This window comes from Mobula birostris, chromosome 9 (genome assembly GCF_030028105.1).
Source record: "Mobula birostris isolate sMobBir1 chromosome 9, sMobBir1.hap1, whole genome shotgun sequence".
Classification (NCBI taxonomy): domain Eukaryota; kingdom Metazoa; phylum Chordata; class Chondrichthyes; order Myliobatiformes; family Myliobatidae; genus Mobula; species Mobula birostris.
Window position 1 is genome coordinate 87,835,114 of NC_092378.1, and position 14,683 is coordinate 87,849,796.

The window sequence follows — 14,683 nt, forward strand, 5'->3', positions numbered from 1 at the left end:
TGGATATATGCGTACATGTCCTTTAAGATCTCAGGATTTTTAAACTTAGTTGGTACAGTTTAGTAATTTAGGTTGTTGAGGAAATCCACCAGCAGAAAACCATTTCACTGGGATTACAAACTACTTTTTGTGGAATGGCTATGAAACCAAATCTTTTGTTTCTGTGGTGAGAATATTTATTTAGTTTGGATGATGTTCTTTTAGGTCATGACATAGGTCTGTATTTTATGAAAGTGAAAAGATCATGTATTGTCCAAAATTAAAGAATATTTATATCATTAATGTATATTTAATCAAAATACGCTATCACGTGGATATAAACATTGCTCATCTAATTTTTTTGTGCTGATATTGTTTTCTGTCTCTCATTCTTCTAAACCCTTCTCTAAAACTACCCTAACCCCTCATAATTCCTTAAAAAACACTACAGTTTAAAAACCGCTTGACATATATTTTCTAGGTTGAAGAACAGGCTGAATATATTCTTTCCCACTCTCGCACTTTAGAGGCGGAACGAGAAAAACAGAAAATGGAAGTTAGTCATAAACGAGCTAGGATTGAGCTGGAGAAGGCAGCACAGTCCAGCTCCTGGAACCATGAGGTTTGTATATTTGAACAGGCAATTGTGAAATGTAAACTTTTCTGGCACAAAACATTCTTCGTACTTTGTTGTTCTGTGCTGCCTGTCAGTCTCCTTTTGATAGAACTGAAGAGTAATTAGTTGGAAGATTTATGAATTTCTCTGGATTATTAATTTAGATCCTCTAAATACAGGCCAGCAGCATAATAACTACATCAAGGGAAGAATGGTCAATCTGTAACCTGTCAGACTCAATTAAATTTTAAATTCTCAATACTTCACAGTATGATAGATTCGCACAGCATAGAAACAGGCCCTTCAGCCCATTCTGTTTATGCTATCAATATTAATCCCATTTATCAGCACTTTATCTATAGCCAACAAGGAAATTGAAAAAAAGGTGTGAAAATAATGATAGTCATGGGCTGTAATTTCTTTTTGTTTATGAGCATTTTTTTGAGATTGTGTAAACTTTCCATTGTCTTAATGTGACTTTTAAAACAAAGATAGCTTTTATTTGTATATAATATTATGTGAGGCATAGGCCCAGTACCAAGGTAGACAATATTTGGAGGGACTTAAAGTAAAAGGATATGATAGAACTTGATAAAGTGTCGTTTCACCCACATTGTGATGATGGTATAGTAAGGTTGTGGCCTTGGATATTGGAAAAGTCTGAAATACTTCTGTTTTAAACTTGACACGGCCATTGATGGCCTAAATGCTCATCCTCAGTTTTTATTTTTTTTATTTCTGTGATTCTGCTTGTAAACACGAAAGTAATTGACTGCAGACTATTGCAGATTTTCAACTTGTGGTTTTTATTATTTTCTATGACTATTTTTACTGTGATTTGTCCTTTTTTAATACTTTCTCCCAATGTAGCGAGAGGCTGATCGAAACCAGGAGCTAGTTACCCAATTGAAACAACTTCAGGAAAAGGAAGCAGAGGCTGAGGCAAAATTGAAGGGTCAGATTAAAGTGACTAATTCATTGAAAGAGGATCTTGTGCTCCAGGATAAGAAGCTGCAAGAAAGAGAAGAAAAACTTGCTGAAGCCAATCAGGTAAATTCATCAGGCAACAAAAATGAAATGGTATGGTCTTTCAGGCTGCATAACACCTAATCTGGTTATTCAGATTCCTGGTGACAGAATGTATTCTGTTAAAACATACAGGTATTTAAATTCTCACTATGTGCCATTATTGATTTCACCCTTGCAAACTTGTATCTATTAATAGTAGCTTGCAATGTTCTGCATTGTCTTATAGAGAGAGGCCCAGTGTTGGATGGACCTTTGGGATTAGTCAGAGAGTTGTTTTCAGCCACAGCTTTCTCCAGGATGTTCCTGGCCATCTTAGATTAATATTGCATCTGAAACATTGACAATGATTTGTGGGATTTGTAGCTAGAATATTTTTCCCAGCCTAGGAGATAAGAGTAATTTTCTAGTACAGTGTACATATGAACTCTTCACCTGCATATTGAGGAGCTCCAATGGTAGAAACCTAGTACTGGAGTTTAATACAAGAAACATTATGCTCTCCCAGTCTTGCTATTTTTACTGGAAGAGAATGCTTACCTGTATAGTTAATAACATTTATTTTTCTGCATTGATGTAATAAGCAATTATCTGTAAATATTCAGTCCTTAAACTTTAATTTTCCGTTTAAATAATTTTGTAATACTGAATGATAGTATGAAGTTTTATTTTGACATAACATAATTGAATTAGCCAAAAATGCCTCCATGTGTAATCCAAATAATACCATGAATACAAGTCCTGACGAAGGGTCTCGGCCTGAAATGTCGACTGCACCTCTTCCTAGAGATGCTGCCTGGCCTGCTGCGTTCACCAGCAACTTTTATGTGTGTTGCTTGAATTTCCAGCATCTGCGGAATTCCTGTTGTTTCCATGAATGCAATCATCCTTTCAAAAGTTAAAACTTTGAACAAACTCAGAATATTGAATGTATAGTTTTATTCTTAGAACTAGTGTTATGACTATTACTTCCAGTTTTTTCTCTACTTTTTTACTTTTATTCAGAGCAGCGACTTTTGTTGCAGAGATGAGCAGCAGCTGCTCTCTCCTCTTAGAGGCATTTGTGATAAGGATTGTTTGTTGCTGTTGAGTTACTAGAACAAGTAAGAATGTACAATCAAGCATGACTTCTATTATTATAATTTTATAATTTTTATAAGTATAATTTCTACGTGAGTCACTGGACAGCGATTGGTATAGGGAGCAGTTACTAATTTCTATCTATCATCCCTCCTTTTATAACTGCCCATGCTGAAGTACCAAAATATTAAGTAATGTACCAAATTGGGTTCGTACTGTTTAATGTTTTCCTATAAAAATAATTTAAATTGTATTTTTTTTTTTTAGTTAAGTTGTATTTCTTCTGATGTGATTTTGTATATGGTAGGTCCTGCTGTCATGTACGTGTTCCTATTTGCTAATTTTATGCTGTATGTCGTGTAACATTTAATTCAATAATGCTAACAGAAAGAAAATGTTTTACTTATTTATTGTACTGAATATCAGCAACTGTAAATCTTTTATCGATCATATGATGGAATGTGTATTATTTGAAATTACAGTTCAAAATTATGCCTCTTGTATATGTACAGTCCAGTATTGATGCTGTTAAGGAAATAGAAGATATGAATGCAATCTAAAAATTTTTAAAGCATCTTTAATATTTTAACATTTCTGATAATAGTGCTCTCTTTATTGTCATGTAGACAATTGAAGTCTTGAAGGCCAAGATATCAGAGCAACAACGGAAACAAATGGCACAGGAGATGCAGCTAGCAACATTGACAACAGAGCGTCAAGAGCTGCTTGAGCAACTAGAAGTACAGCGCAAGTATGGCAAAAATCAAAATTTGGAGATCATTGGATGTCCACCTTTGTAGTGGTTGCTTTCATCCGCATCACTTCTCACCTGTCACTGTTTAGATTTCTTGATGGAAATAGAATTTTTAAAGGCAACCATAATTGTTTCTTTATAAAGATATTAATTTTTAATCTTCCAGTATCGACTTTCTCCTCTTGCTATTTGATAGTGTGAACTATTGTTTTAAAAATAACAGCTCTTGAATATTTTTCCCAAGACAGTAAACTGCATGACAAATCCAGATACTGTGCATTAACTTCAGTTAGCCATTAGGCTGAACCACAATCCATATCTCCATGGTTTACTTCAGATGTATACTGTAAGAGCTGAAGTTATTGACTCATCACTTGGGTCTAAAATCATAAGTATAGTTGTTAGTTGCCTCATTCAGGTATCAACTCTTCACAATTGAGCCAGATTGACAAGCATCAAGAAAGCTTTTGGCAACAAGGTGTTCACAAGAAAATCTGATTTATTTTCTTTAGAGTTGTAACAACTGGAAATGGAACTCTGATATTTCTTCAACTCCACTTTTTTGGCCTAGAGCACTAAGATACATGTGAAAAGGAAATTTACCTGAAATTTTGTTTGTCTAGTTGGCTGTGAAATGAATATTTTCCTTGTTCCTCTATTGACAATGTAAAGTCGGAAATGTTTATGGACTTAATGAGAAAAATACTATAAGGTTACGAGGAAAGGAATTTTTTTTCATGGGGCATTATTTGGTCCTTTGAGATTGTGTCTGTGTTTTCTTTTGTTTTGTAATTTATTTTTTTTATTGAAGTTTATCATCAAACATTTCCATAAGATGTATTTCAGATACTGTATGTGTGTGTATATATATCATAATCATATTTGTCACAAGTCTCCACATAATATTTATCTGAGGTATACACTTATAGAAAGGAGTCGAAAGAAAGAACAATCTAAAGAAGAAAACTATGTACAAAGTAGGGAGTGATTTTTTTTTTACAAGATATTCATTGACTTGTGAGAATAAGATCAGGCCTATGAGGTGTTATGTAGTTAAACCATTTTTCCCAGTATGAATCAAATTGTTCCAACTTATGATTAACAGATGCTGTTATCTTCTCCATTTTGTAAATGTCCATTGTAATTTCCATTCATACATTTAAAGTAGGGCTCTCCTGTGATAACTATTTCCTGGTAAGGGTCTTTTTACCAGCCACCAGCAGTATATTCATTAAATATTTATCTCTTTTCAACCATTCTTGAGATATATATCCAAAATATATGGTCTTATTCTCTAAGGGTATTTCCCATTTAAAGATGTCTTGTAGGGCATTATGTATCCCACTCCAATAGTCTTTGATAACGGGGCATTCCCAGAAAATATAATGGTTTGCATGGTGTCAAGTTAGGAAAAGGGGAAGTACAACGAGATCTAGGTGTCCTTGTTCATCAGTCACTGAAAGTAAGCATGCAGGTACAGCAGGCAGTGAAGAAAGCTAATGGCATATTGGCCTTCATAACAAGGGGAGTTGAGTATAGGAGCCAAGAGGTCCTTCTGCAGTTGTACAGGGCCCTGGTGTGACCACACCTGGAGTATTGTGTACAGTTTTGGTCTCCAAATTTGAGGAAGGACATGCTAGCTATTGAGGGAGTGCAGCATAGATTCACGAGGTTAATTCCTGGGATGGCGGGACTGTCATATGTTGAAAGATTGGAGCGACTGGGCTTGTATACACTGGAATTTAGAAGGATGAGAGGGGATCACATATTAGATTATTAAGGGATTGGACACGCTAGAGGCAGGAAACATGTTCCCGATGTTGGGGGAGTCCAGAACCAAAGGCCACAGTTTAGGAATAAGGGGTAGACCATTTAGAACGGAGTTGAGGAAAAACTTTTTCACACAGAGGGTTGTGGTTCCGTGGAATGCTCTGCCTCAGAAGGCAGTGGAGGCCAATTCTCTGGATTCTTTCAAGAAAGAGTTAGATAGAACTCTTAAAGATAGCAGAGTCAAGGGATATGGGGAGAAGGCAGGAAAAGGGTACTGATTGTAGATGATCAGCCATGATCACAGTGAATGGCGGTGCTGGCTTGAAGGGCTGAATAGCCTACTCCTGCACCTATTGTCTATTTTGATTTCCACAATTTCTCTAGCAAACAGGGAAGTTAGTATAATAATGGGATTTCTGAGCGGGTATAATAAAATATCAAGTTTTTCCACTCGAACTCCCTCCATTTCTGTGAACTGGTACACTTCCATTGATACCTCCATATCTTCCTCAGATATTATTATCCCTCCTTCCTTCTCCCATTTTGTTTTAATGTATGAAGTCGAATGTGTTTTAAGATTTGACAAACCCTTATACAAGTTTGAAATGATTCTACTACCGTTGTCTGAATTATATGCTTTTCTAAATAGCTCTATCAGACATGTACTTGCCTTGGTTACATTTTTGACCGTCCTATTAACATACGGTCGCATCTGTAAATACTGGTAAAAGTCTTATTTTTCTAATAAGTGTTTCTCTTTGAGCATTTCAAAACTGAACAGTGTTCCTTCTTTCATTATATTGCAAATAGCTGTTATTCCTTTAGCTGTCCAGTCCTTAAATCCAACATCTGGTTTATTTGGCGTGAAGTCCGAGTCATATGCACACCATTTAAGAATTGCAATGTCTCTCTCTAGTGTATATTCTTTTATAATAGTTTTCCATATTTTAAGAGTCCATTTCACCCACGGGTGATCAATAGTATTTATGTAACTTTGTAGGTTGTTATCAGCCAAAATTGCCTGTATGGGGATGGGAAGTATCCTCTCCTTAATGTTTTTCCATTGAGCGTCATATGATGGGTTACACCAGCACATCACAGCTCTCAACTGTGCTGCAAAATAATAATCTCTAAGATAAGGTAGACCCCATTCCCCCCACCCCTCTTTTCCTTGGCTAATTGCAAAGTTTTGAGACGAACCCTAGGCCTTTTACCTTGCCATATATATCCTGATAGCATCTTGTTCCATTCATTGAATTGATTTTGGTTAATCTCTATTAGTAGGGTCTGAAAGAGATATAGTAGTCTGGGCAGTATACTCATTTTAACAGATTCAATCCTTGAACTGAGACCAAGAAAAGGAATTAGGTTCCATCTTGTTATATCTTCCTTAATTTTTTATATATAGGCTGATAATTGCATTCTGATAATTTTGCCAAATCTTTTGGCATAATGATGCCCAAATATTTGACAGACTGTTTGCCATACCCAAGGATATCTACTTTCAGTTTCTCTTGGTGGGCTATAGTTATATGAAAGTAGTTGGGTTTAATCTGTGTTGATCTCGTATCCTGATAATTGGCCATATAGTTCAAAGGATTGCATCAATTTAGGTAAAGAGTATGTTGGTTGCCCTAGATAGATCAAAATGTCATCCGTGTACCAGGCCAATTTGTGCTCTGTCCCTTTAATAGTAATTCCCCTGATGTCTTCATTTTGTCTGTGTCTCTGTTTTCCTCCCAGTTTTTCTAATTGCAATATATTTTGATGGGGCTAATTGTTTTGTTTTCATAAACAGGAAATGGCAAGAGGCTGTACAGCAAATTCAGGCATTAGAGGCAGCTCAAGTGGCCAGTGCAGAGAATGAACGGAGATTGAAGGTGAGCTGTGTTTTTCTCAGAGCCTGTTCAGCATAGAAAACAGTTTATCACATACTTCATTGCAAAGGATGAGGACTAGGTATCATCACCTGAAAGGCAAGGTGGCAGAGGAGTTCTGTACTTCTTTGAGATTTCAGATGTAGTTACTGTTCTTTGAGTATATCTTTTTAAAACATCAGCAAAAATACCAATTTTTTTGAGTTCCTATTCATTTTCATTGATTTGGAATCCCTGCCAGTTGGCTTAGTGCCATAGATTGGCAAAAAGGAAAGTCATTCACGATTTGTTTCTTGTCGTATGCTAACGAACATTGAAAATAATTTAGATAGGAATGCAATATTGAATTAAAATTAAGATTTGCAAATTGATGCAGTAATCATTCTCACTTAATTTTAAAACAGATTTAATTTCTCAGGCATACAATTTGCTTAATTTATTGGCATATAATATACAAATTAGAAACTATAGCATGCTCTACCATTCATTAAAGTCCATGGGTGGATCTATCTCTCCAGACAATTTCTACGTACCTTGATTTCTTCCGTGTATAAGAATCTGTTGTTCATGAGCTTGAATGTATTCAATAACTAAGCATTTAAAGCTCTCTTAGGCAATGAATCTCAATTCTTTTTGATCTAAATGACCAAGGCAGGTAGTTCAGGCAGAAGAAACAACTTCTCAAAGTCTTGTGTATTTCAATGAAGCTTCCTCTCATTTATCTGAACTCTAGAGAGTACAGGCATAACTTTCTTGAATAACTTCTTAAGAGTCAACCTATTGTTTCCGTGCTATCTTGTCTTGCGTACTGAGATCAAAGCTGTGCAAGTTTTCCAGCAGTGATCTTATGAAAGCCCTGTTATTTTTAATTGTAAGATTTGTGCTTTAATTTTATTAAAGGAAAGCTTAAACTTTGCTTCTGCACCCTTGCAGTCACGTACATTGTAACATTGTTCACTAGAGTGATTATATGTAAAGACTGACTACTTGAACCAAATAGATGGTTGCTGGATTCCATAAAATGGTATTCACTAACAGTAGGAGAGGAGGAGGGAAATATAGAGACCAAGAGCAAGAAATAAATACTTAGAACCGTTTTGTTTTGTTTAGGAATTAGAGAATACAATAATCCAACAAGAACAGGATTCTGTAATAGTGAAGAATATGCGGTCAGATCTGGCTCGTATCCCCGAGCTGGAGAAAGAACTCCGACAGCTGAAGGAGAAAAATGACTATTACAGGTAGGATTATTATGTTAATATAATCTTGTGAACCTAATCTGTAAGATGGGCATTATTTATTTGTAAAATAGTGGTACAGTTAAAACTATAGTGACCTTTAAAAGAATTGGTTAATTCTTCATCATTATGTGCTCGTCATTCTTTATTACAATTTAAAGTGGTACATAGAGTTCACATGTCTAAAGACAAGCTCTCTCGTTTCTACGCAGATATTTCCCCTTACTGTGATAGATGTACTAATGGAGTGGCCACACTAATTCATATGTTTTGGGCATGTCCGAGCCTTGAAAAATTTTTGAAAGATGTATTTCAAACTTTTTCTGTACTTTTCAATGTTAGTTTTAAGCCCAACCCCTTGACTGCCATGTTTGGTATTGTCGAGGATAGTGCTACAATACTGAAGCCACCTAATTTGTGGGTATTGGCCTTTATGTCACTTATGGTCAGGAGGGCGATCTTGCTTAAGTGGAAGGAGGCCACTCCGCCCACTCATGCTCAATGGCTATCTGATATTATGTTATGCCTAGATCTAGAGAAAATTCGTTGTTCGATTTCTGATTCTAAACATGATTTTCTAATGTTATGGGGACCCTTTTTGAGTTATTTTCATAATCTTTGAACGGTTATTAAAGTATGGATCCGAGCCATTATTATAATAATATTATATGGTAAGGTTTTTTTTCTTCTCTTTTTTTTTTACCAACCAGCTCCCTCTGGTAATGGGGGTAGAGTTTTTTAAAAATAAAATAAAATATTTTTATTTTATTTCATTTCATAATTCAATCCTTTCTTCTACATGATTGATTTGGAATATGGGATACGGTGATCATATTACTGTGATTTAAATGTAATGTAATTAGTATTACTTGTATCCTTATGAATTTTGTATTTGTATTCATGCAATTTATATAATATTAATTAAAATATTGAAAGAGTAAAAGTAGTTAGTGTTATATAGCTTGTTTTGTCTTGTCCATACTGTACCAACCGCCACTGCTGGGCTATAAACATGCAGGAGCAATGTGTGGTTAAGTGCCTTGCTCAAGGACACAACACGCGGCCTCGGCTGAGGCTTGAACTCGCGACCTTCAAATCACTAGTCCAATGCCTTAACCACTTGGCCACGCGCCAGCTTGGAAACAAGTCATTCAGTCTACCATGTCCATACCTACCCAATTCGCACAGATCTGTGTCAATTCCTTTTCCGACAATTGGCCCATCACCATTGATGTCCAGGAAATTCAAGTGATACCTCCTAAGTACTGTCAGTCATTCTGCTTCCTCTACACTCTCAGTCAATTACCACCAACGACTCCTCTAATTATTGTTACAGCTGCATGGACCAACCATTGCTCCGAGCAGGAAATTTTTATATGGCCGGAAAACTGCATGGCACTTTAAACGTTTAAATGTAAAGAAATTTACAGCTGTGCGGCAACAAAGGCTATGTACATGGGAGCATTTCGTTTGTTGTGTGGCTGCACATCTGCACAGCTGAGAGGGAATAGTGCTTACCTTTCTCTAGGCAAAAAAGGTCTCCCTCATATCCTCACCAAATCTCTTGCCCTTTGGCCTAAATTTATATCCTTTTTGCTTTTTTTTAATGTCTGATAAAAGGAAATGTTTCCTGCAGTCTATCTTTTCAATAGCTCTGATAATTTTATATAATTCAATCATAACTCCTTTTAACTTCCTTCAATTCAGACAAAGCGGAAACAAGCTCTGTAGTCTCTCCTCATAGCTAAAGCACTGTTATCCTTATGGAATGCTATACTGTGGTGAGCTGAACTGCATGCAGTACTCCAGCTGAGGTCTGACCTTTGTTTTTATAATAATGGTTTATAACCTTTGTGATCTTGTTCTCGAGCGCCCTGACTAATGACGGCCATTATCCCAAATGACTTATTAATCATGTACCTGCACTGCCACCTTAGAGAATCTTTGGACTTGCACACTAGGGTCTCTATGTTTTTCAGTATTCCCCAGGACCTTAACATTCATGGTGTATGTTCGATCCTCAATACCACTCCCAAAATACCTTTTCTCACATCTGTCAGGATAAGTTCCATCTGCCACTTCTTAGTTCATTTCATCAGCAGGTCACTATGACCCTGTAGCCTCACACTACCCTCCACATTTTCAGTAGCTACCCTCCACTGATTTTCGGTTTATCTGCAGACTTACTGTTAGTGCTACTTGCACTTACATCCAGATCATTCACAGATACACCCTATCCTCGTTATATGCGTCTTCAGCCTATGCGGATTCACAGTTATGCGAGGAACCTATTTCTACCAATGTCTTGGTATATGTGTCCAAAATTCACAGTTATGCGAGGAGCACTGCCTTCCCGCCAATACAAGTCACGTACGCATGCTTCACAATCTCACTGTTGGGATGAGCAGCACCGCTTTCCCGCCAATACAAGTCAGGTGCGCGCGCCATTCTTGCATTGGTTTTGGCAAGGTGTGGATGCGTGATCTTAAACTTCTGTTGGCTTTACCCACGGTGCAGTGATTTTGCGCTTGAAATATTTAACTATGCCTCCTAAGCATCCGATGTCATGTTCTGGGCCATCAGCTGAGCGGCAGAGAACCGCTTTAGCACTTGAAAAAAGTTGGAAATTATAAACAGCGCAGCATCAGCTGAAGGTAACACAGCTGTGAGACGCTACTGCAGGGAACAGAATCTTGCCTTTAAAGTTCTTCTGTTGCTTGACAATGCGCCAGCCCATCCTAAGCATTTGGACAGCATTCATTCTAACATAACAGTGTGTTTCCTGCTGCTTAACACCACATCGCTGATTCAGCCACTCAACCAAGGTGTAATCCACATGCAAGGAGTGCGTATTTTTTTTACGGCGAACTATCTCTCAGATGCTACAAGCAACAGACGATTTTGAAAATCCTGGGAGTTTACCAACGGTGAGGAATGGTGGAAGTTGGAACACTTGGCACAAATGGCAATGGACATGGACCCAAGTTTAGAACGGAGCCAGCATTTCAGTCATTCCCTGCCGTCAACCCTTCTTCCCTACAAGCAAATTTAAAACAAAATGCTGCCAAGCAAACAACCCTCGCCATTTTATGCAAATCGCTGTAATCTTCTGCTGCCGGCAGTTCTAAGAGTTCTGTGAGTCTTCCTTCACCCCTTGTTGTGCTTGATACTATCCTGACCACAACCATCCACCTTATCAGTATAAAGCTGCCTGACACCACAACAATCACTCATCTCCCGGAGCGAACACACCTGCCACTGTTGGTGAGTACTGTACACCAGAGGATGTTAACTTTCTATGATTTACTACATTGAATGTTATCTTAAATTGATTAAATATAAATGTCCGGTAGTACTGCTTTTATGTCATATTGGTATAAAAATGTGAATAAATTACAGATAAACTATATTTAGGAAGCCCTCTGGAACATTTAAATAATTATTCACATTATGCGTCAACTTCAAGGAACGTATCCCTCGCATATAATGAGGGATAGGGTGTATAACAAATACCCACTGCCTGATTGAGCCAGGTTCAATCCTGACTTTGAGTGCTTCTGTGTGGAGTTTGCATTTTCTCTGCATGACTGTGTAGGTTTCCTCAAATTGGTCTGTCTTCCTCTCTCACCTCAAAGGCATGTGGATTGATAGGTTAATCGGCTACTACATTATTCCATTGTTAAGTACCATAATCTAGGGGAAGTTTGGTATTGGTGGGAATGAAATCTTTACGGTTGCCCTGGACTCAGTGGATTGAAAAGCCTGTTTCCAAGTTCTATTATTCTGTGAAACATGCTGAATATGAACTGTTCTTTTATTCTTTAAACAGGGAAATGGAAGATAACAATGCACTTCTTAAAGAAGAAATGGAAAGCCTTCGTAAAAAACTTGAACGTCTTGAGAAGTTAAGGGAAGAGAATGTTACTTTGGAGTTAGAGAAAGAGGTTTGTTTTTATTTTGTAAATTTAAGGCTTATGCTTATGTCTTGTATAAAAAGTCGTTCATTTCTTTTAAGGGTAGAATCTTCTGTTTACTCATGCCACTGGTAAATTTGAGTGTATGCTAAGACAAGGAATCTAATTTAAGACAACAAATAATTGGTCTCTTTTTTAACATTGAGTGCTGTTACAAGTATTTAACTAAAATTGTAATCAGTAGCTTCTTATTATTATACCTTCAACGTAATATAGCATCTTATGGCAGTTAACAGTTGTATTATCAAATAGGCAAAAGGAGATCTGAGGAGTGATGGTCATTTGGAAAGAACTGCCAGAAGAGGTGGTGAAGGTGGGAAAATCACAGTGATTAATTGGCATTTGGATAGGAAAGACAAGGATGTAGGCCAAATGTTGGATTAGCATAGATGGACACTATGATTGACATGGAAGAGTTGGGCTGAAAGGGCTCTTTACTGTGCTCTGCTCTATGATTCTATACTTGACCATTTGAAGTGATGCTTTGTAGACACTGATTTTATAAGTTTCAAAGGTAGATTTTGAGGATTATTTTAATGGAAGAGAGAGGGAAAGAATATCTGAACTGGTTTCCCAAGCTGGTGAATATTGTGTGCATTATTTCTTTTAATTTGAAGATATTTTAACATATGTTTTTTTAGCTAACTTTACCTATTTTTCTAAATTTTAGAAATTATTGTCGAAATTGCAAAGTTGGGAAAATGTGGAACAAACCTCAGGATTAAATATCCGGTAAGATGTTATCAAAAATGTATTTTTTGATAAATGACAGCCAACAGCATTTGTAATTTGGTCCCCATTTTATTTTGTATGTTTCACTTGTTGCGTTTCTCCGAGAATGAATATTCACCTCTATGCTTCATACTTGGTTAAGTGAAGCTGGATGGATTCCATGTTGCAGTGCTCACTATTTGTTCATGATCGACTCTGTTCTGCTTGGATTTTGCTGTTGCAATGCAGAGCAGGCAGAAGACTAGGAAAATCTAATACACTAATTGTTGTGCTGATTTTGTTGCACTTCAACTATAGCAACTCACAGGTGGTCTTAGTGAGTTCTGAACCAAGAAAGAAGCAAAATAGTAATAGAAAATGCTGGGAATAAACAAAGTCAGCCTCTGAAAGAGGGACAGTGGTGTTCCAGGTGACTTATTCCATCAGTCTTGGCAATGATATTGCTTTAGGTGGATCAACTTTTTTCGTGTGTTGTCAGATATATTGTGTGCTTGTTTTTTATATCTTCTCATCCAAGCTTCCATTATTTGTTGTTTACCCTTTTAACCTCTAACAATGTTGATTTACCAGCTGGTTTCTTGAAGATCCACCCCATTTTTCTCTGTTCGTTTTGTTGCAAGTTATATTGAAGTATTGAAGCAAGTGATTCAAATCACAAAACATTCAATAATGGCAGAATTTTCTCTGTCCACAGTTTTGTTACTTGTGAGCGATGGTTATCTTTGTAAATAGTCCTACAACAAACAAGATTTGGAAAATATTATGTGTTCCTAGGAAGCTGTGTAAATCATCTAATTGCAAATTTTATAAGTAGAGCCAATAGCAATTCAGCAGTTTGGCAGAAAGGTTGAAAAGGGGGTAAGAGGGAGAATCTAATCTTAGAGTACCAACTGATCAATAAGTGTATCAGTATATTTTATGTGTCAACACAGCTTTGAGTATGTGTGAAATTCTACAAGTTAATTGACCAAACTGAATATAATATTTGTGTATACAGTAAAGCATCAAAATTATGTCATTTGTCATTAAAGTTAAGATGTGTGTGTTTTGAGGTGAGTCTAAATTGTCTAAGCAATTAGTATTTGAATGTGGTTCTTCATAGAGGGTTCAGCTAGTTTCTAGATTGAGATCTTATCCATTTGTGCAACTCCTAAAACTCCCATATTCTGACTTTTCTCTTTTAAACTTGAACCTGACCTGTATCTGATGTTGAAACAAGATACATAACTTACCGGTGGTCATTCTGAACTTTCTTCGGAAGGAGCTTAATGATTAAGCATAAGAAATAGAATTATGAATTTGCTGTTCAACTCCTCTTGTCATTCAGTAAAGATCATAACTTATCTTTTTACCTCGATGCTAGTTTTCTAATATTCAGAATGTATACATGCCTTGAAAAAGTATTCAGCTCCCACAATTATTTTCACATTTTACTGTCTTATTTTCTAAATTTAAAATATATTAAAGTAGGATATTTTGAGCTAATCTATGAAACATTGTTCATCGTGTCAAATCAAAAGAAAGATTCCAAAACCTATCAAAAATTTACTAAATTAACTGCCATAATTGTGAGGCTGAAAAAGTATTAATCTCATTTGTAATTACTATGCTAACTTTCCTCCATAGCAATATATTAA

General features: G+C 36.5%; 1 protein-coding gene across 2 annotated transcripts in view; it reads left to right on the plus strand.

Annotated features, from left to right (window-relative positions):
* mad1l1 (mitotic arrest deficient 1 like 1) overlaps nt 1-14,683 on the plus strand; it is a 1,104,775-nt gene that overhangs the window by 28,001 nt on the left and 1,062,091 nt on the right. For both annotated transcript variants that reach the window (XM_072268390.1, XM_072268391.1), the window contains exons 3-9: nt 461-601; nt 1,466-1,645; nt 3,328-3,452; nt 7,024-7,105; nt 8,213-8,343; nt 12,170-12,284; nt 12,985-13,046. In XM_072268390.1, the coding sequence (XP_072124491.1) occupies nt 461-601; nt 1,466-1,645; nt 3,328-3,452; nt 7,024-7,105; nt 8,213-8,343; nt 12,170-12,284; nt 12,985-13,046 (836 nt within the window). The remainder of the gene's footprint in view (nt 1-460; nt 602-1,465; nt 1,646-3,327; nt 3,453-7,023; nt 7,106-8,212; nt 8,344-12,169; nt 12,285-12,984; nt 13,047-14,683) is intronic.